Source organism: Eublepharis macularius, chromosome 12 (assembly GCF_028583425.1).
Source record: "Eublepharis macularius isolate TG4126 chromosome 12, MPM_Emac_v1.0, whole genome shotgun sequence".
NCBI classification, from domain to species: domain Eukaryota; kingdom Metazoa; phylum Chordata; class Lepidosauria; order Squamata; family Eublepharidae; genus Eublepharis; species Eublepharis macularius.
In genome coordinates this window covers 5,505,779-5,531,556 of record NC_072801.1, presented here as the reverse complement: position 1 = coordinate 5,531,556, position 25,778 = coordinate 5,505,779, and the positions used below count along the sequence as shown (strand labels likewise).

At 47.6% G+C, this 25,778-nt stretch overlaps 1 protein-coding gene across 4 annotated transcripts in view; it reads left to right on the top strand.

Moving 5' to 3' along the window:
- The window catches only part of RBFOX1 (RNA binding fox-1 homolog 1), a 489,827-nt gene that overhangs the window by 375,301 nt on the left and 88,748 nt on the right, over positions 1 to 25,778 (top strand). For all 4 annotated transcript variants that reach the window (XM_054992895.1, XM_054992894.1, XM_054992893.1 and 1 more), the window contains 2 exons: positions 17,772 to 17,904; positions 21,921 to 21,960. In XM_054992895.1, the coding sequence (XP_054848870.1) occupies positions 17,772 to 17,904; positions 21,921 to 21,960 (173 nt within the window). The remainder of the gene's footprint in view (positions 1 to 17,771; positions 17,905 to 21,920; positions 21,961 to 25,778) is intronic.

Sequence of the window (25,778 nt, the reverse complement as noted above, 5' to 3'; positions counted from 1 at the left end):
AGAATCAATGGTTTAAAATTAAATCAAAAGAGTTTTTGGCTAAACATTAGGAAGAACTCTCCAACAGTTAGAGGGGTTCCTTAGTGGAGCAGGCTTCCTTGGGAAGTGGTGGGCTCTCCTTCCTTGGAAGTTTTTAAGAAGAGGCTACGTGGCCATCTTACAGCAATGTTCGTTCTCTGACTTGGTATGAATGTAGGCAGATCAGGAGAGGGTGTACATGAAGGCATGAGTCAGCACTAGACTCTCATGACCTTTCTTATGTGCCCAGGGTAATGCCAGTCACCACTTTGCAGTCAGGAAGGAATTTTCTTCCAGGCATGATTGGCTAGAGATCCTGGAGGTTTTTTCCCTTCCTCTAGGCATAGACCAGTGGTCACTGGGGAAGTGGGGGGTGCAGAGCTCTGAATTTCCTGCATGGTGCAGGGGGTTGGATTAGATGGCCCTCGAGATCCCTTCCAGCTCTTATGTTTCTGTGTTTCTGTGGTTTCATGCTATTTGGGTAAGCACGCTAGGTGGGATATAAAAAAGTATCCAATAATTCTTCCAAGATTAGGGCTCCATGGGGACTATCAATCTACAAAACGGAGAGTCCCAGAAGGAGACTGAAGAGGAGAGCACAAGAGTGATGGTTGGAGGCTGGGATCAGGATTGAAGTAAGCAGCCCAGGAAAGTATTGAAAGAGATCAGAGCTGTGGTCCAAACGACAACTTAAAGGAGAAGCAAGTCCAAGGACAACCGTGCCGCACTGTCCAGGTATCCTGGGGAAATGAAACAAGAAAGGCTTTGAGCATAAGCAGGAAAACAAGCTGAGAATACAAAGAGAAGAGCCAAGCGTAGAGTCACTCAGACCAAGTCTGACCTAAAAGCATTTCATCTCTAGGAGGGCCCTCCGTGCAATAACCAGTCAGGCAATGGACAGTGGAAATTTTCTCCAGCAGGGCTGTAAGGGAGAAAGGCCTTCTGACAACAGGGAGAATTCAGAATGTGATGCAGAGGGCTTTCTTAGTTGTAACTAGACATGGGCACAAACGGGGGGGGAGGAAACCACGCTGTTCGTAGTTCGTTGCCGTCGGCAAACACGAACAGACGAACAGTAACTAACATGTCCCGTTAATGAACTTGTTAGTTGATCGTTGTTCGTGGGGGCCAGAACGGCCCCCGTTGGACTTAGAGAGCCCATATTCACAGGGAGTGATCAGCAGGCTCTCCTCCAGCCATCACCCAAGTTAGTCAAGATTGCAATATGGATCTTGGACTTATACATTCCCAAATCTGACACCCCAGGAAACTCCCATTCGATACAATTGGAGCCACCAGTTGACTTTGGCCCCGTGTACAAGTGGTGGACTCGAAAGCAGGCTGCCTCCTCTCCAGAGGGTGGGGGTTTGGCAGCTCACTGGCAGCACCCCCCATGTGCCTGCCCGCCAGGCCTCTCAGAGGCTACTTTCTGCCAAGGCATTAATGTGGGTTATGTCAGCAGCTGTCAGGCCTGGTGGGCTGGGGAGGTGGTGGTGGGCCACCTCCCTTCTAGGGGGTGGGGTGTGTGGCTGCTCGCCAACAGCACCCCCCATGTGCCCGCCCACCAGGCCTCCCAGAGGCTACTTTCTGCCAAGGCTGGAAGGTGGGTCATGTCGGCGGCCGCCACATAACCAAATGACCCAGCAACAGTCTGCAAAGAAAACCCTCCAGCAAGACATGATGGCGTACGCGGAGGCCTTACACACACAAACACACATCCTGGTGGGTCAGAGACACCAACATACGTCCACCAGATGGGGACATCATGGCATTGTGGCCAATGATGTAGTCCACACCTCGCATGGTGCAGAGGCTGTTGCCGCCCAAACACACTGGCTGGACATGGAACATTGGATGTTTAGGTACATGGGATAGATAGGTTTCTCGATAGACAGGTGCATAGCTGTATAGGATAGGTGTATAGGATAGAGGGATGCATGGATACATTGAATACCTGTATTGGATTGACAGGAGAGACAGATACCATGTACAGGCATATTGGGGAGACATATGGATTGCATAAAGTTGGAAGGAAAGAACCAAGAGTGGGAGGTGGGGCCCGCCCCTAACATGTAGAAGCGGGGGCTTACCTGCTGGCCGTCGAGGTGGTGGAGGATGCCTTCCTCCCTGTCATGGGGGAGGCATCAGTTCCCCTAGGAAAGGGGATTGTGGGCAGACAGGTAGGTGCTCATGTGGGGAGCTGTGGGCTGCCCCCCATATCACCTACCGGCCTGCTGTCACAGACATGGCAGTCTATTCAGCACACTCTACAGAAGACAGCAGTTCCAAAGAATCCACACCACTCAGAGACAGCTTACCGGTGCAGGCAGTAAAGGCAAGCTGCCGCCAGCATTACCTACCTTTCTGCCTTCGCAGGAAGGACAGGAGCCATGGGACCCATTCCCTCCTGCTCAGAGGGGACAGCAGGTGCCATGGAATGGGGGGCACAGTGCAGCACAACCATATCAGCAACAGCTTTTGAGTTGCCCCTCGTGCCCAAAAGCAGCAGCAGCAGACAGCACACACCTTCCTGCCTTAATGGAAAGGTGGGAGGGACCCATTCCCCCCTGTTCAGGGGGGACAGCAAGTGCCATGGAATGGGGGGCACCATGCAGCACAACCATATCAGCAACAGCTTTTGAGTTGCCCTTTGTGTCCAAATGCGGCGGCAGCTGACAAAACCCACCTTCTCGTCTTCATGGAAAGGGTGGGATGGGCAGGAGAAGTTGTGGGGAAGGGTCGTAGTGGTTCCATCCAGAGAGGGCAAGGTTGAAAGATGGACCAGGAACTTGTCAGGGAGAGGATGCGATGGGCAAGACAAGTCATGGGGAAGGGTCATACGGTATGATACTGTACAAACACATGCATGTGGTACCATACAACCACATGCGCAACAGCAGCTGAGCTGTCCCCTGTGGCCAAATGTGACAGCAGCTGACAGCACCCACCTTCCTGCCTTCGTGGAAAGGACGGGATGGGCAGGACAGGAGAGGTCGTTGGGTAGGGTCATAGCGGTTCCATCAAGAAGGGGCGAGGTTGAAAGTGGGACCAGGAACTTCTCAGGGAGAGGACATGATGGGCAGGACAAGTTGTGGAGAAGGGTCATATTGGTGCCATCCAGAGAGGGAGAGGTTGAAAGAGGGGATGTGAACTTGTCTGGGAGAGGAGGACAAAGGGTTATCAGCCATGAAAGCAGCCCCGAGAACTGAGGGGGGCTAGAGCCCACTGCAGAGGAGCTTGGCCTAGAACCACAGTAGACTTGGGGTGGCTCAGAGCCCAGGTAGGTCCAGGTTCATGGAGGGATACCAAAGTAGGTTGAGGTTGACCTTCACAAAGGTCAACATGTCCACCAGGCCCAGGTGCAGATGTGCGTGGGGGGGGCAGAGTAGGTCTCCCAGGTGGAAGGACACCCGCTCACTCTGCACACTGGCGGGAGGGCAGGACAGGATGTTGTTTGCCACAATTGGCAGGTTCATGGAGGGATACCAAAGTAGGTTGAGGTTGACCTTCACAAAGGTCAACATGTCCACTAGGCCCAGGTGCAGATGTGCGTGGGGGGGGCAGAGTAGGTCTCCCAGGTGGAAGGACACCCGCTCACTCTGCTCACTGGCGGGAGGGCAGGACAGGATGTTGTTTGCCACAATTGGCAGGTCCGGCCATACGGCAGATTTACTCACCCAATACTCCAAGGGGTCGGAATGGGAGGGGGGCTCTGTGGGCTCCACCAGGTACTCTCGCACCATAGCCCCCACCAAGTCCTCAACTGTGAGAGATGCGCCCACTATGTTGCGGCCAACCACACAGCCCACCGACGAGGCCCAGAAATCAAGTGGGGCCATTTGGGTGGGTCTCTCCTAGTGTGGGTCTCTTCACAACTCCCCCCTCTTCCTCCTCCTCCTTCTCTGCCACCTGCCTCTCGCCCCTGCCTGGGTCCCTCTGTCATTCCTTCTCTTTCTGGAAATGGAGCACTGCTGTGCAGAGCTCCTTTTTCAAGCGCTGCATCTGACCTGCCCACATGGCCTTGATCCAGGGGTCACAGAGGGAGGCCATTTGGTATGGCACCTCATGGCGCAGAGGATGCCAGTGCTCAGCCACACATGCCTGAATCCTCTGCACAAAGTCCCAGACCCTGGGGAGCAGCTCTTTCTCGTGCTTGAGCTCCTTGGTCAGGAACAGGTCGAGCCCGTGGATCAGGGGGATGACCTGACCCAGGCTGGCCTTGGAGGAGCAAGGAGCTCGGTGGCCTCTTTAAAGGGTTACAGCATCCGGGACATCTGGCCAAGGATTCTCTATTCCATGGAGCTGAGGCTCAGCTCCTCTCCCCTCCTCAGAACGTCCGTAGATGACAGGATGTCCTGCAACAGGCCCTTCTGTTCCACCAGACAGCATATCATGTCGTAGGTGGAGTTCCAGCGGGTGGGCAGGTCCCGGAAGAGTTGGTGCTCGGGGGTCCCCCCTCCCCCTGCCTCTGGAGCAGCTCGCGGGAAGAGTTGATGCTGCAGGAGAAGTGGGAAGCGATGCAGCGGAAGCTGTCCAGCAGATTGCGCGTCCACAACGTTCCATCATCCCAGCTGTCCCTTGGCTTGCTCCCCAGCCTGAGCATGTCCCTCATCATCAGGTGCAGCTTGTGCACCATGCACACCAGGCCTGGGAGGGATGACTCTTTCAGGACTGCCAACATGTTGCTTCCCGCATCCGTCACCATGAAGCCACAGAAAAACCCTTCCCCTCTGGCCATCCACTCCCTCAAAGCCACCTTTACAGTGGTGGTGATGTTCTTCCCAGCATGGACATCGTCCATCCCCTGGGCCTGGAGAAGAACTACCCTGTAGCCCGGTGACAAGCATGGCACCTTTTTCCAGGTGCCAGTTCTTGGCCTGGGGCATCAGAGGTCCTCTGGTTGCCACCTGTGTGTGGTGATGGCAAGGTAGCCATGATGGCAGCTGCTCCAGAGGTCTGCCATGAAGTGTACTGTATGGTCTTTGGCAGCAGACAGCTCCCTGAGCACCATGTCTCGCACAACTAGTGGAGGGCAGGCAGCATGGAGAACCATGGGGCAAAGTTCTGAAGCAGCCTTTGGAAGCCCACACCCTCCATGATGGATAGGGGGAATACTTGCAGGGTAATTTTCTCTGCCACTACACAAACACCCACCTCCTGAGCCCTTGACCACAACCTTTTCAACAGCACTATCCCCGACCCAGATGGAACAACCTCCCCAAGGGCAGCCTGCCTGACCATTCCGCTCCCACCAGCAGCATCCTCGGGGCAAGGTTTCTTGTTTGGGGTGGATTCTGGTCACCCTCCCACTGATCCTGGCTTAGAGGATCCCCCCACCGGATGTTTCGCTGGCCGAAGACGGAGAGCACAGGCTCGTTGGCGCGTCGTCAGGTGCCTATTCAGGACCGTCAATGACAGGTGCTTCAGGTCATTGCCCCTGCACACCTGTCCTGCTTCCAGAGGTTGCCGAGTCTGCAGAGTGCTGCTGACAGGTAACGAGGTCCAGCTGGCAAGGCGAGGAATGTGCAAAGTCCGTAAATCAAGGGAGTAGTCGAGGACAGGCCGGGTCGGAGGTCAGAGAGACAGTTCCAAGGAGCAAACACAGGCAGTACAGTAGCAGCTTAGAGAACTCGTTGAAGCCACACTGAAGGGAGCCCTCCCTCTGACTTTTATACTCTAAGGGCATTCGGTCAGCTCGCACAGCTGCTTCAAGTCTCCTCCTCTGAAGCCCCTCCTTCCTCTGAGAAGGCTGGCCTGTTCAGAGCCCGGAGGCGTGCAGATTGACATCGGGTCTGTAAGTCTCTTCTGTCCCTGCTACGCCGACGTTGCTCTCGATAGTCTGGAGATGTTGGAGGGGATAAGGAAGCTGGCTGCATCTGGGCTGGTGGCTCTGGGTGGGGAAGGGGAGCTTCTGGCTGGGATTCAGCCTCTGATTGTTCAGCTGTGGTCGGCTGCTGGGAGACAGGCTGCTCCTCCTCAGGAGGAGCAAGGCTGTCAGCAAGCGTCAGCTCTTCCAGTTCCTCCTCCTCAGAGGACTCGTCAAGCTCAGGCTGTACTATGACAACACCAGGCCATCACAGACACGGCACTGCACCATCAGGGGGTCATTTGGAAGGGCCCGAAAGTGCCTCCACACAGAGAGTTTGAACTGTGGCCCACTACCTGCTCCAGAGGAGGGAGGACGAAGGGTTACTGGCTGCACCGCAGAGCTGGCAACGGAAGACGGAGTAAGGAGTGTTCTGCAGGCAGGGACAGCACCGGGAGTTTGGGATGGGGATGGGGTGGATGTTTCATCGAACCCCAACCTTTCCTCCACATATTGCTTGCCCTCCTCCTCCTCTAACAGTTTAAAGAGTTCCTCTTCCCCCAGCGGCAAGAGCTGTTTGGCCTCTTCCACAGCCCCCACAGGTGATTTTTGGCGAGTGGGAGTCTCTGTTGCCCCAGAGCCCTGCCCAGTACTGATTCCCACAGGGCAACCGGGACAATCTTTGCACTTCCCCCCACGACCACCCTTGGCCCCCAGCTAAAGCCTCATTGTGCCAGCAAACAAGGATTAAGGAGGGGGGGAAAGGAGAGAACACTGTGAGCCCTCAGCCAAGGCGCCCACTGATCAGATCAGATTCGTTTTATTGTATATGGCCATTGGCCTTCACAATATCAGAACACTCTTGAATGTCAGTATAATACATAATCAAAATGATCAGGTAATCAAACACTTCAAAACCACATAAAATGCCCTACTAAAAAAACCTTTAAAATTAATAAAACCTTCTAAAAGCAATCACAGCGAATCAATGGCTGATTCCTTTGCTCTGATCTTCCTAGCAGCTAGAGCAAAAAGCGCCAGTCTTAAGGACATAAAAGAATCCTTTTCAGAGCTTGGCCCCAGGGCCTGGTAGCAGACCTGGAACCAGAGGGAGGGGGTAGAGCCCTAGCCCAGCACTCCCAGAAACCTGACCAAATCAGGCACTGATAATAATAATCAGTGTGAGCCCTCAGCTGAGGTGCCCACTGAGCTTGGCCCCGGGGCCTGCCAGCAGCCCTGGAACCAGAGGGGATAAATCCCTATCCCTCCACACAGAAAAAAAATCCCAGCTCCAATGCACTCTCCCTGTCTCCCTCCCAAAAGTTTAGCAACAGCTCTCTTCCACTCCACTGCCTGTTGAAACTGAAAGCCAACCTGGGAGCATAGTTCTTTTATAACCAGAGGTCCCATAGAGCAACACAGGAGGTCTGTGGTTGGCAGTCAGAACTGCCTAACAAGGTTTGCAGGGATAAGATTGGAGTTCCCATGGCCACAGAACACCCCCCTCCCCCTCCCTCCCCCCAGTGTCTGCTCCCATGTAACCAATTGTAACCAGTCTGGAGCTCCACACTGGGAAGGAAGACCTGCCTATCAAGCTGGGCTTAGATTGGGGTTTCCAGGGCGACAGAAGAAGTGCAGACAGAGTTCAGGCAGTTCCTGCCTCCATTGCCAAGGGAATTGATTGAAGGTGCCTGACTGGCTTCACGAACAGTGGACGAACACAACGAATGAGGCTTGTGACGACCACTTGTTCATCTAGAATGGGGTCTCATGAACAGCTTGTTCGCGAAATGCTGATTGGGCTGTTCGTGGCTTTTTTGCGTTTGTAATGCTGTTCGTGCCCATGTCTAGTTGTAACCACCACCCCTTGGCCTTTCTCTGTGGATATCTTCAGAAACTGTATTAAAACACAGTCAATTACTATTTTGTCTAAGTTCCTACGGCATGTAAAGCTGAGCCTAACAATATGTTCTTGCATAGCTGGCTGCATTAACAATTCAATTTTGTTTAAATGAAAAGGGGACACTGAAGTTCCTTTGCAGAAAGGAGAAGTGTTGTTTTTAATTCAAATAGATTTGTGCTGCCTTTGAACAAAAAAGGAATGTACTCTTTTCGTCATCAGCTTTTTACACACACACACACACACACACACACACACACACACACACACACACACACACACACACACACACACACACACTAGCTTGCCCGTGCTTTGCTACGGTATTTAACTACTTTAAATCCAGTTATAATATTTATAGGTATGTAACATTTTTTGGTTGGGGGGTGTTGAGTTGGTTTTGTAGTATGATAGCATAGTACCCAAGCTTCACAAAGGTGTTTGAATAAAGCGAAGCTTGTTGATGCCAAAAGCTGAAGTGAATTTCGAAATGTAACATTTATTGAAGAGATTTTTGAAAGGAAAATATTGTAGTGCAATAAATAAAGTGAAAATATGTACAACTGTGTTTTTTTTCTACTAAAGGACCTCTTTGTAGATCACATTGGTTGTTTCCCTCTCAGGTGCTGGGATCACCAGGCTGCTGGGTGAGCTCACTCTGGAGCAGGCCACATAGAACTACCCATGTGAGAAGCAGTCCTCCCTCAAGTCAATTCTTGCGGCCTTCAGTCTCTGCTCCTGGGACTTGTTCATTGTCATAGCAAAGCAGGCATGAGGGGGAACTGCAGTCTCTTGAATTCGAAGGGGTTTTCTGATGGTATGAGTGGTATGCGTGATATGAACACCGACTCCACCCCCACCCCCCCACCCCCCGAGCACAATGTGGCCTCGATGACATTCCTGTGGAGGGCTTTCACTCGCAGTCTGGTGCCATTGCAGAGTTTGGGTGGGCTGAGGTTCCGGAGCAGCATCACTGGGGCCCCCACTTTGAGGAGAAGCTTGTGGGCTGGGAAGCCAGGAGGGTTGAGCGTGTTGAGGAACTCCACCGAGTAGTGAACCACATCATCCATTTGCACCACTGAGTCCACAGATCTGTACTCCATTTCTGCCCCTTCGAGGGAGCTAAGTTGTGTTTCATTAATGATGGCAGCCTTGTCATTCTTGGGGGGTAAAATGGCACACTTGCACAGCCAGTCCATGGACTTCTCCGTGATAGTTCCAGGGGAACTAGTCTTGGTTGCCTGGAGATTAGTTGTAATTCTGGGAGATCTCAAGCTACCACCTGGAGGTTGGCAACCCTATGTGGTGGGCACTTTGGCGGATTCATGTGAGAGACTCACATCAAAATGGCCCCTAGAAAGGTTGTGCACCATTTCCCCAGGAACATTTAAAAACTCAGTTGACATACTGATTTTTATATAAAGTCCCTATTCAGGAGTTTTGTACCATCTTTCTTCAACTGTCTGCAGTTTCCTTAACCTGATTTTTGCCTCAGAACACAGAGTTCCACAGCTGACCATTCAGAGCAAGGGGGGTGCAAGCAGGCAGGCCCCACAGTAGGGTTACCAGGTCCAGGTTGGGAAATTCCTGGAGATTTGGGGGTTGGAGCCTGGATGGAGTGGGATATGGGGAGGGGCCTCAGTATAACACCATAGAGCCCACTCTCCAAAGCAGCCATTTTCTCCAGGGGAACTGATCTCTGTCACCTGGAGATCAGTTGTAATTCCAGGAGACCTCTAGCCACCCCCTGGAGGCTGGCAACCCTATACCACAGGGAGATTGGCAACCCTATTGAACTTTTAGGGGAAGACTGAGAGGTACATTTTACCTCAGGACACATTCAAGGACTCCCAACAGCAACTGCATACTGTTTAAATGTTGGGGTGATGACCAATCAGGCTGCATATGCAAATGACCTCAGGGAAGAGTGGCAGTTGGTTGGGGGGGGGGAGCAGCCTGCCATCCACACAAGGAAGCTGTATCCTTATGGAAAAACACATTTTACCCCTTTTTACTCGCTTAGGGGGTGAATTTCTTAAAATCTCTTCTTAATGAGTCTTTACATCATGATAGGAATGTTCTCCCCAGATTTCACGTTTCTAAGTCCAGGGATTTGGGCTGGGTGTTGATGAGTCAGCCAAGACACTTGTTCAGATTTCACAGTTAACTACCTAGGATTCAATCTGAGCCCGAGAGGAAAAAGCTGGGGTCCCTGTTCTGTGGGCTGACAGTAGACATGGGCACGATCAACATTACGATTTGAAAAAAACCCCGATAATGGCATTCGCGCCATTGGGACTCAGCTAATGGGTGCTGTCCACGGCAACCGATCCAGCGGTTGGAGGTTTGTTTGTTTGGGGCTTGATCGGATCGATCAGTTTCTGTTCAGGATTGCAGACACTCAGGTGCCAGTAATCTATTCCCGGGGCAACGGAGCCAAGGGAATGCCTGAGCTGTGTTTGCCCTCCTTCTGTCACCCTGGAAACGCAAATAGAAGCCCAGCTTTCCTTGATCAGCAGGGCTTCCTTCCAACCATGGAGCAGCCAGCAACGCATCACCTTTTGGGAGAAGAGAGAGGAGGGAGGGGGAAGGGGGTGTTCTGTAGCCACCACGGGCACTCTAAATATTTTTTTGCTTTTTAAAAAAACGGGGCTTTGTAGGAGGAATGGCTGTTTTTCTGTCTGTCACTCTCTGTTTTTAACCTGCTTTTAAAACACTGTATTTTGTTGGAAAACCTCATTCACGGCTCTGTGTGTATGTTTAAAATATGCTTTTGGAAGACTGGCTGCTTGCTTTTAAAATTGGTTGGGGAGGAATGGAGGATTCTGTCCCTGCTTTTTTAAAAAAGCTGGCTGAAACATGTTGACGGGGTGTCTCTCTCTCTCTCTTTGGAGAGGCAGGGATGGGTTAAAAACTCCTCCCCCTGCTCTAAGTGTGTGTGTGTGTGTGTGTGAAAACGTCTCCTCCCTGTGGGGAGGCAGCTCGGCACCGGGTTAAAAACTCCCCCCTCTGCTCTAAGTGTGTGTGTGTGGGGGGGGGGGTGCCCCTCCGCTTTGGCCTCCCCGATCCCCGGTCCCCGATCGGAAACGGGACTTGTTCGGTGTGGATTGGTGATCTGGGGTTGTCACCAGCGCGGATCCATGAACAGCTTGATCGGTATTTTGGGGGGGATCGTGCCTACCTCTAGCTGACAGTATCTAGATGGGTCTGGTGGATGTGGGTTGGTGTTGTTCATGTAACATCCTGCAATGATTACTGAGTCTCAGGGGATTAACTAATAGCAGACATTGGCAGTTCTGGGGGCCAGGCTGGGTGTTATAGTAATCACATGGCTGTTGCTTAGAGGAGCAGGCTGTGTCTGCTTGCTCCTGGAACATCGAATGCAATTTCCTTTTCTCCCCACAGTAAAGGGAGGACTGAGGGAGTGAGTGCCCCTCCTCAGCCACATGCCAGTTTAGACAGAAAAGGCCAGCACAAGCCAAGGGAAGGGAGAATGTGCTGTGCACTTTAGAAAGTCCCATGGATACGGTAAAATTCAATTATCGCTGTTGGGAAGAATAGCTACAATTAAAATGAATGTCTTACCTAGGATGTTATTCCTATTTCAGACAATTCCTGTATTGACAACAGAGACACCATTTAAGCAATGGCAGAAGGATATATCGAGATTTATATGGCAGGGCAAAAAGCCAAGGGTTAAATTTAAGGTTCTACAGGATGCAAAAGAAAGGGGAGGTTTGGGACTCCTAGATTTGAGATTATATTTTGCGGCTGAAGCAATGGATACTGTTAAAAAATAGAAGATTACTGGACCTGGAAGGGCATGATCTAAAATTTGGGTGGCATGGGTATCTATGGTATGACAAAGTTAAAACCAACACAGAGTTTAATAATCGTTATGTAAGGCGTGCAATCCTGAGAGTTTGGAATTAATACAAACTTAGGTTTTGTTCGAAAATACCTCTCTGGCTCTCATCGCAAGAAGCTCATTTTAGAAAGGAAATGGGTAGTCCACCTGAATGGTTAACTTAGGATTTATTGGAATTCTCTACCCAGAGGGCGCTCCGTTTGTGTGAATCATAGCACAGCACATAGGATTTCCTGCTCTGCAGCTGCGACAGCCCTGGGAGGCCATACTTGGTGACTCCCCACCCCGTGTTGCGTCCACAGGCGCCAGCGGCAGAGAAGTAGCAGCGGCCACTACCAGCAGCACCGGCAGCCGAGCCAGCAACCCCGTCGCTGCTTTCTCCTCTTTCTGGCGCTGTTGCGGCCGCTGCTGCCTCCTCCCAGGCAGCCCCATTCCTAGCCCCAGGCCGAGGGTCAGGGAAGTGGCCTGCGCCAGCCACCAGCTGCTCCAGAAGCACTTCATCTCAGTTGCCGGTTGCAAACCCTTCTGCAAGGCCAGTGGCTTCTAATGAGAGTGAACGGAACGCGCTGCCTCCGACATTCGATCCACAGTAAAAAAGGATATACGGAGTAAAAAAGGATATAAGGATGACGTCACTTCTGTGACGTCGTCACACAGCACCAGTAGCGCGCACGCGCTGTGCACGTGTGCTAGTGGCTGGTCTTCAGTTGCCCTGGGCCCCAGCAACCATAGATCCGGCCCTGGAAAAAAGAGGGGTTTTGTGACTAATTTAGAATAAGTGGTGCTCTAGAAATGATGTATACTTGTTGTGGAGAAAATTGGAACTCAGCTTGTATAATTTAGGGTTTTTTTGTTTTCTTTTTTCTTTTCCTCTTAATTTTATAGATATATGTATTGTTAGTCTGTTATGTTTAGAATGGTATGTTTTTTCTTGTTCTCTATGTTTGTTGTTTATTGTGTTGTGGAGTGTAGTTTATAGTTTAAATAAAGAAAATTTTAATACGGAAAAAAAAAGTCCAATGGATGCCTGGACAGAAGACCATTTGATGAACATGAGATATAAATAAGCGTAGCCCTGTTTTCATCTTCATGGTTTTTGCGCAGTCCATATGGGACTATGCATGTACAGACCAGCTGCAAAGATGATCATTCTCAAACTTTCTAGCACTTTCTATAAATGATTTTTTTCTTCCCCCTCCCATAATTCTGGAACTTGGGGGCACTCAGTGGAAGCTGATGAGCAGACAGGAAAAAGAGATGCACCTACACTCAATGAGTAATTCACATGTGAAAATCACTGCCATGAGGTGGAGTGGATGGCCTCTTTATACAAAGTCCTAGAAGAGATCTCATGAGCCACAATGATTAAATGGAACCTCCATATTTGGAGGCAACAGACCGCTAAATTTCAGTGTTGGGAGCTGCACTAGTAATCCTTTCAGGTTCATCTGATTCACCACTGTGTAAATAGGATGCAGGTCTAAAAGAACATTGATGACAGCTCTTATGTTCTGAACTAATTTGTTGCCATGGGGGGGGGAGATGCTAGACCACATGGATCTTTGTTCCCAACCAACAAAGCTCCTCTTATACTTCCATTGGCTTCATTTCCCCTTATTTTCTTTTAAACAAATCCTTTCCTGTGAAAATGAATGCAGCCCCAAAACATAGGGTTTGCATTTTCCAAAATTCACATCTTTGATTTCTTGCATATTTTTACTAACTTTAACAACATCATCAACAACAACAACATTCGATTTATATACCGCCCTTCAGGATGACTTAACACCCACTCAGAGCGTTATTATTATACGTATGTTATTATTATCCCAACAACAAAACACCCTGTGAGGTGGGTGAGGGAGAGAGCTCCAGAGAGCTGTGACTGACTCAAGGTCACCCAGCTGGCTTCAAGTGGTGGAGTGAGGAATCAAACCCGGCTCTCCATATTAGAGTCCCACACTCTTTACCACTACACCAAACTGGCTCCCCCCTTTAACAGAATCTAACAGTTAATTAATCAGGGCTGTGTCAATTTCCTCTGTTCCATGTCAATTTGTACTAAGGCAATTAATCACTAATCGTCACCCAGTTGGCGGCAAGCAAAGGGACCCATCCACGAAAGCCCCTCTTTGAAAAATAAATAGCACTGAGCAAATCTATCACGTCTTTCGTAATATTTTATCGACACTTCTGCACGTTGTAATAGACTGCAGCAAGAAGCAGCTGTACTTCAATGCAATATGAATATTAAAGGAACAAATGGGAACAGATTTATAGTCTATTGCTGCTCTGTTATGTCAGTTTGGAGATTACACCAAGCAAATGAACAGTGAAAAATTACTCTTCCATGTGCGGAATGGTGATTAAACTTGTACATTAATTAGAAATTGTGTGTGTGTGTGTTTTCTTTACAATGAATTTTAAATGAGGCTGGCCTTTAAAAAATAAGTTTGTCCAAAATTTGCTTAAGCAACATAGCGGAATATCAATGTGGAGTTTAGCAGAATGGCAAATTAATTATTGTCTCGGTAATCTTAAATGTTCCCCTCACACAAGTCTAAATACAGTAGGAATTAAGAAAATAAGAGGAACACCATTTAACTTCCATTCCACCAATTTCTGTGGCTGATGCATAGAAATTTGTGTGACTAAGGTCTTATTCTGCGCATGGCTGGGATGGGTAGCCCCATCTTTCTGCATGTACCAGTTCATGTCACTGTTACTGAAGATAGTTTTAGGTGGGTAGCCGTGTGGGTCTGCAGTAGTACAGCAGGCTTTGAGTCCAGTGGCACCTTAGAGACCAACAAGATTTTCAGAGCATGAGCTTTGAGAGTCAGTTATCTTGTAAGAAGTTCTCGTGCCCCCTTCTTACACAACCAGGGTAATGCTGATCGTCACTTTGGGGTCAGGAAGCAATTTTCCCCAGGCCAGTTTGGCTAAAGATCCTGACAGTCTTTTGACATCTTCTGGGCATGGAAAAGGGGTCACTGAGTGTGTGTATGTGTGTTGGGGGGATTTTGGACTAGACCTTGGAGATACCTTCCAACCCTATATTTCTAGGATTTTAGGATTCTATCTGACTCTCAAAAGCTCATACTCTGAAAATTTTGTTGGTCTCTAAGGTGTCAATGGACTAAATTCCTGCTATTCTACTGTTATCACAGCCTCTTTGGTCATAGAATGAACCACTGTAACTGCAGTTCAGGTGGGTGGCAGGTTTAGTTGATGGGAAGTTATTCTTTGAAGGCTTGGTTGTCTGTCCCCCATTAGGGGTGACTTTGAATGTCTCAACCTTGCTGTTTAGAATGTGAATTTATAGTCTGTTGCTTGTGCAAAGATGTGCAAATGGTGTTTGCAGTATTTGCAGAAGAGGATTGTAATTTCTCAGGAGGAGAGCTTAACCCCACAGGGACTAGAGCCACATGATTTGGGGACAAAAGCATCCCACACTTGTGGAAAGAGGGTGCCCCAATGACTGGTGCATATGGAGCTGAGCACAGTAATGAGGGGAGAGATTCATTCATCCATTGTGACAGCACACCTTCCTTTTGACATATGGTGCTCTTATGCAAATCCAAATTAGAGCCAGAACGCAATGAATAATTGGCCGTTAAAGGGTCTGTATGTTTTAACAGCTTTGATGGGGAATCTGCCCCCTGTTGGGCTTTGCATCTGTGTCATCGACCCCGAAGCTTTGAAACTTGAATATACCGTTTATAACGTATGCCTCATTGGGGAACCTCTAGTATCAAGCAGCATTTTAGACACTCCCTTCTGTGTTTTAGGTTTTAAAATATTTTTTCCAGCATATGCATTAAAGTTTACTGCCTGGGAGCACTCCAGGAAATTATTTATCTCATTTTGTATGGAAATGAATGGGAACGAGAGGTATTTATTATTATCATTTAGGATAAATTAGCATGAGTTTGCTGCTCAGGTGTGAACGTAATGTGGATGTGTTGCTGAATTATTCTATAAGTTGCATAAATTTTTCGTTTCAGTTTGCTTCATTTTTGTCGCTGCAGTTGACTGTCCCTTGTTTCTTTCATCTATTTGTATGGTCGAGTGTACCATTTATATGTTTGTGCCATATTTGCCCAAGCCCACTTTAGGGAGTTTCTTACTGAGATGAGGATCAAACCAGGGACTTCTTCGTGCTGTTATAAGCATGGTAATTGTGAGTGTGTGTGTGTGTGTCAGAGGAAGAGAGAACCATTGTGAACTAGTAGAGTATTAGACTTAAACGTGCAATTAGAGAGGTTTAAATCTCTACTCTGTGAATGAAGTTGACTTTGGGCCAGTCACACTCCAGCACTCAGCCTAACCTACCTCACAGGGCTGTTGTGTGGGAAAATGGTGGAGGGGAAAATCAGGTACACTATAATCAAGCCTGAATTCTCCCTAGAAGCTAAAATGACAAAACTGAGGCTATTGTACTTTGGTAATATTATGAGAAGATAAAGTTCTCTGGAAAAGTCAATAATGCTAGGAAAAGTGGAAGGCAGTAGGAAAAGAGGAAGACCTAAAATTAAATGGCTTGACTCAATAAAAGAAGCCACGTCCTCCAGTTTGCAGGATCTGAGCAAGTCTGTTAATGATAGGACGTTTTGAAGGTCTTTCATTCAGAGGGTCACCATAGGTTGGAGGCGATTTGACAGCACATAACACACACACATCCCAAGCTCCTTGGAAAAAGGGCAGGATAAAATTACAGCAGGAGGGATTTGTCTCTCTTTACAGGCACAGGCTGGTAGGAACGTTGATCTCTAATTTCATTTCAGCGTTTCTTTGAAAATGTACTGTGAAACCTGATGGCTGGCTTGGCAATGTGTTCTAGCTTTAAATTAAGCATTCTATGCATCATTCCCTTTATTCATTTGTTTTTATTGGGGGTTTACTTGGCAATATTTGTTCTACTCTCTTACAGGTTCCAAAATCTACCCTGGAGTAGGGCTCCACTTCCATTTAGGCAACACCCGCCAGGGCTCCCCATTTCATTGCTTGCTCGCTGGAAGATTCATCCATTTATCTTGACGTTTTTATAAAACCCCTTCCCCAAATGCATGAAGTGCAAAAATCAGGCAGCAGCTTCTATTTTAATGGAACTGTGTCAGAGGCTTGGAGATCCGTTACAGAATTCTCTGTGACCCAGTTGAGATGGAATGGACACAGTCTGTTGAACTAGATTAGGGATCAAAGGTGGACCGGAATAAAATAACTGGAGCATCTTTCCTGAAGAGTTCGGGAATTTTCATTTTTAAAAAAGATGATGAAGCACATGATAGAGGTTTATAAAATCACTCAAGGCGTGAATAAAATAGAAAGAGAACTTTTCTCTTCTGTCCCTTAACATTAGGATGGGGGAGGTACCCAAATGAAACTGCAGGACTGTAGAATCGTAAGAGATGAAAGGAAATTCTTCATACTACTTTATGGAATACAAGATGTGGTGAACAGCCGCAACTGTTGATGGGTTTTCAAAGGAGATTTATACTAAGTCATGGAGCCGATAGATTCATCAGTAGCAAGCTGATTAAATGGAACTTCCATGTTTAGAGGCAGTGACTCTTGGAATACCAGTGTTGGGGGGGGGGGCAACAAAAGGGGCTGGCTGGGGTCTCTGTGCCGTTCAGATACATCTGGTTGAACGCTGTGGGAAACAGGTTATGGACTTGGTGGATTCCTTGCCTTATCCAACAGAACTTCTCTCTGTTCCACCAAGCAGTGGAACTTCCAGTTTCCAATTGTTCCCAGTTCCCACTAAAAACTTTGGAAGACTCTATTTTCTAAGGTTCCTGATGCCTGAGACTATCATAGCAGCATTCAAGACCGTAGAGAATGGAGAAAAGGCTGGTAACAGAGGTTGAGGGCTGATGGAGGGAGCAAGTCAGAAAATTCCATCGTACTTCCAGTGATGGTGATGGCACATTCTTATAAATTGTGTATAAAAAGCCATCCACATGTCAGGAACCAACAGCATTGACTACCGGAACTAATGAAACTGGGGCCACGTGTGTTCATCCCTCTTTCTGATGAATTGCGGATTGTGGTCCTTGGTTTCATTTTATGTCGTTACATTTAGCAGAAACAAAAGCTCCAAAGGAGTTCTGCATTTTGGGTCTTTCCTGAGCCAAAGGAAGCCTGACCAATGTACTTCCGCTCTCTCTCTCTCTTAGTGCCAGGTTTCCCTTATCCTGCCGCCACCGCAGCTGCTGCGTACAGAGGTGCACATCTAAGAGGCAGGGGACGTACCGTCTACAACACGTTTCGTGCAGCGGCTCCTCCTCCCCCGATTCCAGCTTATGGCGGGTAAGTGGCTCAGGGCCTCATGGACTTCTTGCTCTGCATTCTCCTCCTCCTCTCCTTCCCCCACCCCCCTATGCAATCGAGCATTTGTGAATGCCATGCATGATGATCTTGTCTCGCCACACAAAACCACACACAGCATGCAACCAATCTCACTTGCCTGAAGTGGAGCACCTTGCGCACGGAATTGACAAATGATAGTAATTTGCACTGTCATGGTTGGTGGCTTTAAGCATTTTGTGCGTCCCATGTTGTTATGTAAATTCCCCTTGAGAAGGAATGCTGGAGAAAAAAAGAGAAACTCATAGAGGTAAAGATGTATTTTTGGAGGATTGCAAACATCTGGTTATTGAGGGAGTCAAATAACATTCTAAATCTTCCTCTTTTTTTAAAAAAAACACCACCAAATGAAAGCTGTGTCATTCTCCATTCTAAGGGTTTTATTTATTAGTCCTATTATCATCTTACTAGTTGAAAAATTAGGTTGAAAGGGGTTAAAAATTGAAGTTGTGTGTTGCAAGGATCCGGGGCTGAGTGGTGTATCTCTGCATGTTCCATATCTGAACACGCATCTCACCTCTTTGGAAATTCCCCTTTTGTGGGGGCCTTATTGACCACCAAATCCCCCCCCCTCTGAACTGTGGTCTCTGGCGTAGCCTGTTTAACTTGCCTATATGGAGGTAAACAGATGTCACACAGAGCTGCCTTCGATTAAGTCAGGCCATCAGGCCATCGAAGTCAGTCTTGTCTACTCAGACTAGCAGCAGCTCTCAAGAGAAGGTCTTTCACATCTCCTATGACTTGGTCTTTTTTCTTAAGCTAGAGATGCTGGGGACTGATTCTCTGCCACTGAGTCACAGCCCCTCCCAGCTCCTAGTAGGATGGGAGACCATGTTCAGTTTACAGTACCCAGTGATGCTTTTAGGGGTCAATCCAACCCATCTCTGTTGGTCTAGCCCCCTCCCCTTCTCATAGGCATAGTGACACATGCACACAAATTCAACAGCTATGCTTTTCCAGAAGCTGAAGAGAGTGTACACAATCCATATGTTTGTACATGGCAATGTCATTAATTTATTATTTAATCACCAGATAATATGCTGGGGCGGGGGGTGGGGGGGATGGCTTTTTATTTTTGCTTCAGTCATCAAGTAAATGTGAATATACTTATTTTTCAGAACTGGATGTGACTAGCTTTAGGGAGTAGATACAGAGCATTGAATTCCTCATTTCTACTACCACCCCATTTAGAAATTTTGCTTAGACTTGCTCTGGCTGATGAGCTCCAACTGGGCTTTGTCCCACCTTTTCTGCCTATCTTCCTAAGAACTAGAGAGAGATGAGTTTTTGTTGATTTGGGGAAATAAACTTTCCAAGTACTGATCCTTAACACTTCTGCTGGGAAAAAAATACTGCAGTAGTCATCACACAAGATATGGGAAAGCTATTCTAACAAATGGAGAACAGATGTAAGATTACTATATAGAGGAAGCAATATTTGATAGAATGTGGGGAACAGTTGCAAAATATAATTACATCATATACAATATGTTGCTTTCAGAATGATCACATTCCATCACTGAGATTTCATTTTTTTACCCGTTGTAGTTTTTCTGTTGGCAAAATAAAGACAAGATCACAAAATGCTTACAACCTTAGTTTAGGATAGCCTCATTTTAAAACTGGCATTAAGAATGATTATGCTAGCAAGACGGTGCTTGGGATGAGGTGTACAAAGTGGAGTGGATGTGCATACAATTGCATATTGCGTAAGCCTTCTATGCAAATAATATCAGCACAAAGGTTTAGGGTTGACCACATCGGTTGCAGGAGTGGGGGAGGGATAATATTTCTGGAATCATCTATGATCATATCCCATAGATCTTTGAATCTAAACACGTCTCCCTCCCCCTCACCTTCATGCAGGTGTAGGTGGGAGAGGCATTGTTGAGAAGCTAAAAGGCAGGCAGCATTTGGGCAGTGGGATAAACTGTGGTTTATAAACTATAATTTGATCCAAGTCTAGTTTATTATCATCTCTGACTGAAGATGGCTAACAAAATGAGATTTGTTGACTGGCAGTAAACTGATCTTTCAAACAAACGTTTGTAGCTGTTTAGTTAACTCTGGTTTGTGACATTTGAATTCACAAACCACAGTTTCTGGAGTAGCATAGCCCTAACACAGGGGTGGCAATTTGGGGAGGAAGTCCTCCACGCTGGGAGGTTGAGAAAAGGCATGTCACACCAGTTTTGAGACTCTGTGTAAGCAACTTGCAAAATCATCAATGATGCACAAATACAGGATCTGTTAGGCTGCTGCCTTAAAAGTTTACTGTGAATAGATACTTCCTTGCAAGGAGAAACATTTATAAGACCTATGAGTGTGGATGAGCCAGGGGGTTGAGTCAACAATTGGTTTGTGTCTAGTTAGATTATATTACTGTAGCTTGCTCTATGCAGGGCTTCCCTTGGGTTTGGTCTAGAAATTACAACTAATCCAGAATGTGGCTGCGTGCGTCCTTAAGGGGGCACCGTATAGGGCACATACAGCACCGGTTCTACGCCAGGTGCATTGGCTCCCGATGGAGTTATGGATCAGGTTCAGGATTTTGGCACTAACCTATAAAGCCCTTAGCAGACTGGGACCAGCATATTTGCGGGACCACCTCTCACCGTATGTTTCCTGGAGGGTGCTCCCTTCAGCCAAAAAATGACTGCTGGTGATCCCCGGCCCTAAGGATGCTCACCTGGCCTTAGCCAGGGCCTTTTCAGTCCTGGCACCAACCTGGTGGAACACTCTGTCTGTTGGAGTTAGGGCCCAGCGAGATTTGCTGTCCTTCTGCTGGGCCTGTAAGACAGAGATATTCCGCCAGGCATATGGCTGAGGTCCGGGCGGTGGCCAGCTCCCCTGCAGGTCTCCTGCTGAGGCAGGGTTGAAACCTCTTCACCCCAGCTTTCCACGGATGCGCTTGATACTCTCTGCCAGTTCCCATCTCATGGGATATTTGGGTCTGGTTAATGCAATATGGGCTGTCGCCTAGAGTTCTACGTTCACTGAATTTTATGTTTTTCTTTTAAATGTGACTTTATTGTGATATGTGATATGTTATCCGCTCTGAGCCCACTTGTGGGAAGAGCGGATTATAAATTGAATAATAAATAAATTAAATAAATAGTTATATGCCCTGCACCTTGAGAAGAATGTTGCAGACAAATGGGAATGGGTTCGGAGGAGGGCAGTTTCCCATGAAGAAAGGTGGGAGGAACGGGGTTGTTTTAGTCTAGTGAAGAGAAGATCCACATGTACAAGGGCACAGGCTGTGTTTAAGTTACAGGAGGGTGGATTTCAGTAGACTGTTAACTTCCATCGGTGAGGGCAGTTTGACAATGGAACCAGTTTCCTTGCCATTGGTTGGGCTTTTCAAGTAGATTCTGGGCAGCCGTCAGTTGGGAATGCCCTAACTTTGCATTCCCTGCATTGATCACGGGGCTGGGCTTCTGACTCTATGATTCTAATGGCTTCAAACCTCTTCTTGCACTGGCTTAGCATGACAGGCTTCCACAGCATCAAGTCTGTTGCTCATGCAATGATACTAGCACAAGCCTTCAAGTCATCCCCATCTTTAAAAACTGGACCAATGCATTGTCTGAATGACAGTGCATGCTGTTAGTTCCAAGGAAGTATCCATAAGCTGCAGTTTACAGAATAATTGCTAGTAAATTTTGTTCTCTATTTCTGAACTAATTTGGATTATACAGCAAATACAGAGTTAGATGTCATTAGGAGATGGGCCCAGCTTTCCTTATCAAAGAGAAGAACCGTTCTCAGCTCCTAACCTTCTTACCCGATGTGAACAGTGCCCCACCCCAAATATATACATGCATATATATTTCACTTTGATTTTTCCTTGTTTTGTTTTTGTGAATGGACTAACCTCAAGAGTTCAGGGGTTGGTGGCGTTTGCATGTGGAAATGCACTAATATGAACGTTTCTCTTTGTGTGTGCATCCTTGCAGTGTTGTTTACCAGGATGGATTTTATGGTGCAGACATTTATGTAAGTATTCATTGATGTGCATGCAGTCCATGGTACATTGCCGGCATCATTGTTTACTTCCTTATTTTTGTGAGTTTGCTGCATAAGCTTGACTATGTTCGTCCATTCTGTCATTTCTGGAACATCCAAAACTAAACAAAAAAGCAACAAAAATGGGAGTGGTTATCTTTTGGAACATTACATTTATCATCATCTGCCTGGATTCACTCATTGGTGGCCTCTGGAGTGGCATGGCGGATGTGTTTGCAACTGGCGTGGCCACCTTCTTTTCTAGCAGGCGCTTGTGCTGTGTGGAAATTCAGCAAGACCCTCCTTGCCATGCCTGGAAAAGTAATTTCTCTTGCTAAATTTCAGCATCTCTGGGCTCAAACAAATAAAGCTTAAGAGATCAAATGTTTTGCTCTGTCCATAAACTGCAAATGTTCAGGCTTCTGCAGTCTCAATTTACCTGCAGTCTCAATTTACGCAGATAAAGTAGAGAGGTGGAAGAATTAATCCTCCACCTTTGACTTCCCTGCATGACCCTGAGGCAAACTGAGGCTGCATAAGTCTGTGACTTGCATTTTATGGACACATGATCTGTCTCTCTTCTGTTTGATCCCTCAGATTGCCATGGCAGGTTCAGAGGCAACTATGCCCTGGCCTCATTTCCTTGCTGTTTGCCATCAGGGATCAACGAGGGGATGAAGGAACGTGCACACTCCTCATCTTCTTCATGTCTTGTGCCCTCTCCCAAATCCACATTCATGCCTTCAGCAGACCTGCACACACCTGCTAATGAAAAATGTAGGTATCTGTAGTCTGCCTCTGAAGTTTTGGCATCCAGGTGTCCTCTTTCCTTTCAATCCTCTCTCACCAGCCAATGATGCTCTGATGAAAAGCAAACTTGGTGGGGCATGCAGTGGGTTTTTCAGCAGAAAATTCTCAGGCAGACTATTTTCTCTTGTACCTAACCAAGTGTCCAAAACCTTTAGAAACCTAAAACCTGCCATGGGGTAAAACTCTGCATCAAGAAGAAGGCAAACCTCACATAATAAATGAGTACACCCCTCTCCATCTATCATAAATCAGATAAATACAGTATGATTCAGCACAGTACAGAAATCCTCCCACCAGTGAAAGGTTAAACAAGACCCCAAGCCTACTAGTTAAGCCTATTCTTTAAAATTACTAGGTAGGCTCCCCCCCCCCCCCCCCGCCTCAATCAGCCACTGCCTCAGCTTTTAAACAGGAGACTAAAGACATCTGAGATTTTAACTCTGGCCATTAAAAAGTGCCAAAGAAACATAAGAGAGTTCAAAAACTCCAAGGTGAAGCAAAATAGTAAAGAGTCCAGTAGCACCTTTAAGACTAACCAACTTTATTGAGGCATAAGCTTTCAAGAACCACAGCTCTCTTCGTCTGACAATCTGACAATGCATTTGCTGAAGAGAGCTATGGCACTCGAAAGCTTATGCCTCAATAAAGTTGGTTAGTCTTAAAGGTGCTGCTGGACTCTTTACTATTTTGCTACTACAGACTAGCATGGCTAAGTCCTCTGGATCCAGAGGAATAAATGTAGGCAGAGAGTGAAGGCATGGTTGGATATTCAAAAAGGCAAAGATATTTATTATAGAAGACAAATCAGAAATCATCATGGCACTTACAAGACGAGGTAGAAAGCAAAGCAGTGGTAGCAGACAATATTTCCAAACTTATTTGTACATTGTTCTCAGATCTGAGCCTAAGTGAGAGGTTTTCAAGCTGTGGGTCTGGATCCAAATACGGTTGTTGTGACTCGATTGCATTTGGAAATGGAAGCAGGGATGAGAAGTGCTGGGAGAAGAGACTCCGGAAGACTTGATGACAAATTTAGGAGATTGCATCTGCATTAAGTGCACAAGGATCGTGAAATGCCACCCGTTGCTCAGTAATGCAGCCAAAGTGTGACAGCTTACACTGCTAATCATAGGGAATAAAAGTACCCCTGTGCAAGTACAAGCACCAGACTGATTTATGATACTTTCTTTCCAAGAGGTGATCTAGCCGAGCAAAAATTACCTTGTGTGATGCCCTTTCAATCAAACTGGGAAAGAACTATAGGTTGACTCTGAGGGTGTTAAATACAGAGAACCAGGTTTCAGCCAAAGAGAGGAAAGGCCTTTCGGCTTAGCTTTAGTTTTGAAGTAACTTGGCCAAACAACCCTGTGAACTGAGTGCAGTCCCTTCTGAGTTCTGATTTTTTCTATACACACCCAGTTGCTGTTGATTGTTGGTCCTTTTGTGGGGAGCAACCAGCTCTTTCTGGTGTATAGGACCGTCTGTGGCTTCAATTAGTGGAGGGCAGGTCCATCTAGGGCTGCGATGGCCGATGTTCAGAGGCAACATATCTCTGAATACCGGTGGCAGTGAGGGCAAGAACAAGAGAACACTTTGCTTCTTGCACTCCCACTCATGAGTAGGGGTGTGTGCTTCGGGTTCCTGGTTCAGGAAAAAAAAATGAACTGGGCCCGATTTGTAAAGATTCAGTATTTCCGAATCCGGGCCAGTATGATGGCCCTGATTCGGAAATACTGAATCAAAGCTTCCAGAAGCAATTCAGATTGCTTCAGGAAGCTTCGGGGCCTTTAAAGGGTGCCCTCCCACCACTACCACCACCCCACTTACCTGCTGGCTGAAGTGGTGGCGTGGGTGGCACAGGCGCTGGCTTTTGCTGCCGCCTGCTGGCCACCACAGACCCTGAAGCGGCGGCATGGGCAGCACAGGCGCCAGCGTTCGCTGCTGTATGCTGGCTGCCGCAGAGACCAAAGCGGCAGTGCGGTGGCACACCCGCTGGCATTTGCTGCCACCTGCTGGCCACCTCAGACCCCAAAGCTGTGGCATGGGCGGTGCAGGTGCCGGCGTTTGCTGCCACCCGCTGGCCATCACAGAGGCCGAAGCAGTGGTGCAGCCAGTGCAGGCACCGGCTACAGCCTTCCCCCGCCACCCTGCTGGCCATGGCTGCAGTGGCAGAAGGCCAGCTCCAGCCTTCAGAAGGTAAGTGGGGTTGGGGGAAGGGGGGCTTAGGGGGGAGGTGGGAATCTCACTACGTAGTGCTCCGAATCATTTCGAAGTTTACCAAAGCAATTTCTGACAACCTGATTTCCGACAACCTGATTTTGGATAATTCTGAATTGTTTCCCCACTTTGGGTAAACCCGAAGTGGGAAAACCAAATATTTCCCCGCTGCACACCCCTACTCATGAGCCTTCTGGGCCACTGTAGGAAACAAAATGCTAATACAGATGCACCCTTGCTCTGATTCAGTGGGGCTCTTCTGATGTTGTGAAAACTTCAAATTTAGGAGGAACATCACAGGGTGCAGGATGCTTTTTTTATCAGTGGTTTTCAGCCAGTGTTCCAGGGAACCATGATTGTCAGGATCATCCTCTTCAATGCTTACCTAATAGCAAGCGCTGGGTATGTTCTGAGTACCCTCTTCATCTGTGCAAAATATTGAATGAAGCCTGATTGTACACCCTGGAATGATTCCCAGAGTTTCTCAGGCTCCCTAGAAGGTTCAGATTTTGGCTCAAGCTAATTTATGCCTCTCCAGGATCAGGTGGGCTCTTTTTACAGATGATGGATGCCTTTAAATCAACCTGGCAGAAATTGGTAACCTCCCATCTGGATTGGCAGGGGATTTCCCCTAACAATATTGATTGCTGCAGTATTATTTTTATTAGAAATTTGATTTTGAGGTGCCTTTATGATTTAGATGAGCTCAGTACCAGAATTCAGGCCCGTAGAATTTGTTCGCCACTCTACTTGGAACAGGCATGTCCGAAAACTAGCCCAGT